General features: G+C 48.7%; 1 protein-coding gene across 1 annotated transcript; it reads left to right on the top strand.

Annotated features, from left to right (window-relative positions):
- The first annotated feature begins 1,195 nt into the window (after window positions 1–1,195).
- Window positions 1,196–1,835, top strand: IQCF6 (IQ motif containing F6). The gene is made up of 2 exons (XM_007952029.2): window positions 1,196–1,210; window positions 1,425–1,835. Exons 1-2 carry the CDS (start codon window positions 1,196–1,198, stop codon window positions 1,833–1,835), a joined length of 426 nt encoding a protein of 141 aa, XP_007950220.2.
- The last annotated feature ends 564 nt before the right edge of the window (window positions 1,836–2,399 follow it).

Below are 2,399 nucleotides of genomic sequence, written 5' to 3'. Positions count from 1 at the left end.
TCAGTAAATATTCAAAAGAACTAAACAATGCAATCAACCAACTTGACCTTATAGACGTATACAGAATACTTCACCCAACAACAGCATAATATACATTCTCTTCCAGTGCACCTGGAACATTCTCCAGAAATGTTCTTTTTGACAATGAATGTGGCATCATTCCTCTTCAATTGGTCATTCCTGCCATAGTAGGCCGTATGATTGTCCAATTCAAAATGGCCAATGCCAGTCCATTGAAGCCTAGGATATCAATCTTCATGTGTGCCATTTCTTTTCTGATGACTTTTAATTTTCCTAGATTCATACTTCATTACATTCCACATTCTGATTATTGATGGATGTTTGCAGCTGTTTCTTCTTATTTTGAATTGTGCCACATCAGGAAATGAAAATCCTGAAAGCTTTATTCCATCCACGTCATTAAGGTCAACTCTACTTTGAGGAAGCAGTTCTTCCCCAGCTGCATTTTGAGTGCCTTCCTACCTGAGGGGCTCAGCTTCTGGCACTCTATCAGACAATGTTTCACTGCTATTCATAAAGTTTTCAGTGGTCAATTTTCCCAGAAGTAGACTTCCATGTCCTTCTTCCTAGTTGGTCTTGTCTAGAAGGTCTACTGAAAACTGTCCACCATGGATGACCCTGCTGGTATTTGAAATGCCAGTGGCATAGCTTCCAGCATCACAGCAACAAGCAAACCACCACAGTATGACAAACTGACAGATGAGCAGTGGGAGATACAGTAGGCCTTCAAAACAATAATAAAAATTAAAATTAAACTCATTGCTGTTGAGTCAATTCCAACTCATGGTGACCACCTCTGAGAGGAGGTACAGGTAGAGTAGAACTGCTCCATGAGGTTTTCTTGGCTGAAATCTTCATGGTAGCAGATCATCAGGATTTTCTTCCATGGTGCTGCTGGCTGGGTTTGAACTGCCTACCTTCAGGTTAGTAGACAAGGGCAAATCATTTGTGTCACTCAGGATAGAAATCAATAAATATAATGATTGATCAATCCATAAAGAGACACAATGAAGGGGAAAGAAGTGGTTATTTGTTGATGTGCAGGACCTGATGAGGTGGTGGCTTGGGTGCAGGTGGGTGGGGTCTGATGATGAGGGTGTGGCTAACAGTTGAGGGTGGGGCTAAGACTAGGATGGCCTACCTGATAGATGAGTAGACTCTAAAGACCAGGGCCATGGACATACAAAACGTGAATGAGGTCCTTAGAAAAGAGATCCAGACAACAGATAAGGAGCAGAGTTTAAAGGTGAGGGGAGGGCATTGGAAATAAATTGGGTGGTCCTAGAAATGAGAGATCAGGGTCATCTGGGCCAAGCCCCCCTTCTTCCTAAGTATCAGTAGTGGGGGTGGGAGTGAGAAGGCACCCCCTGAGCATCTCCATGTTCTTCTTTCCCCCCAATCAGGTAGAGAAGGCAGCCATAAAGATTCAGTCATGGTGGCGTGGCAACATGGTGCGCCAAACATTACTGCATGCAGCACTCAGGGCCTGGGTCATCCAGTGCTGGTGGAGGTCGATACAGGCCAAGATGCTGGAGCAGAGACGGCGCCTGGCGCTGAGACTCTACACCTGCCAGGAGTGGGCAGTGGTGAAAGTGCAAGCACAGGTTCGAATGTGGCAGGCCCGCAGATGGTTCCTCCAGGCACGCCAGGCAGCCTGCATCATCCAGTCTCACTGGCGCTGGCATGCCAGCCAAACTCGAGGCCTGATCCGGGGCTGCTATGAGGTCAGAGCCAGCCGGCTGGAGCTTGACATCGAAATCCTCATGACCTATGGTCCTGGCAGAGCCAAGAAGACTCTATCTCTTGCCCAATAAAGACATTTACTGGCCACAGACTTGCATGTTGGAGAATAGACCTATGGAAGAGAGCTCAGCCCCTAAAGTTCTTGTCTCCCAACCAAATAAAGATCCCCAAATGTGGTCTATAGCCTCCATACCCAGGGATCTACCCTAGGCTCCTGCTCCTGATGGAAAATCTTAACTATCTCGGGTCCAAAAAAGAACCCAGGGCCCAGGCTAGGCTCAGATGCCTCAGCTAGTCTGACCCTAGTCCCCTCCACAAGTCAGGATAGGAATTGGGCTTTATTTTCCTGCAGCTTCTGCCTGGGCTTCTCCACTCAGGGCAGGACACAAGGGAGTCTGTCTGCAGCCAAACCCAGCTGAGAAGGCCAGGATTCCACAGGCCTGTGCTTGGCAGGGCCCTTGGGGCCAGCTGAAGCACTCAACAGGGAAGCCAGAAGGACAGGGCACCTCAGCTGAGCAACAGCAGGACAGGCATTGTGCCTCGTAGCAGGGCAGCCAGCCAGAGCAAGCCCCTGGGAGAAGCCAGGACAGGAGCTGAGGGGCAGCAGCTGTGCCTGCTGCTTCCCTTCCCTGGGG

The sequence above is a fragment of the Orycteropus afer genome, unplaced genomic scaffold (genome assembly GCF_000298275.1).
Source record: "Orycteropus afer afer isolate SDZICR_OR568_19922 unplaced genomic scaffold, OryAfe1.0 scaffold00323, whole genome shotgun sequence".
NCBI lineage: Eukaryota > Metazoa > Chordata > Mammalia > Tubulidentata > Orycteropodidae > Orycteropus > Orycteropus afer.
The sequence above is the reverse complement of the archived record's forward strand: the minus strand, read 5'-3'. Positions and strand labels throughout refer to the sequence as shown.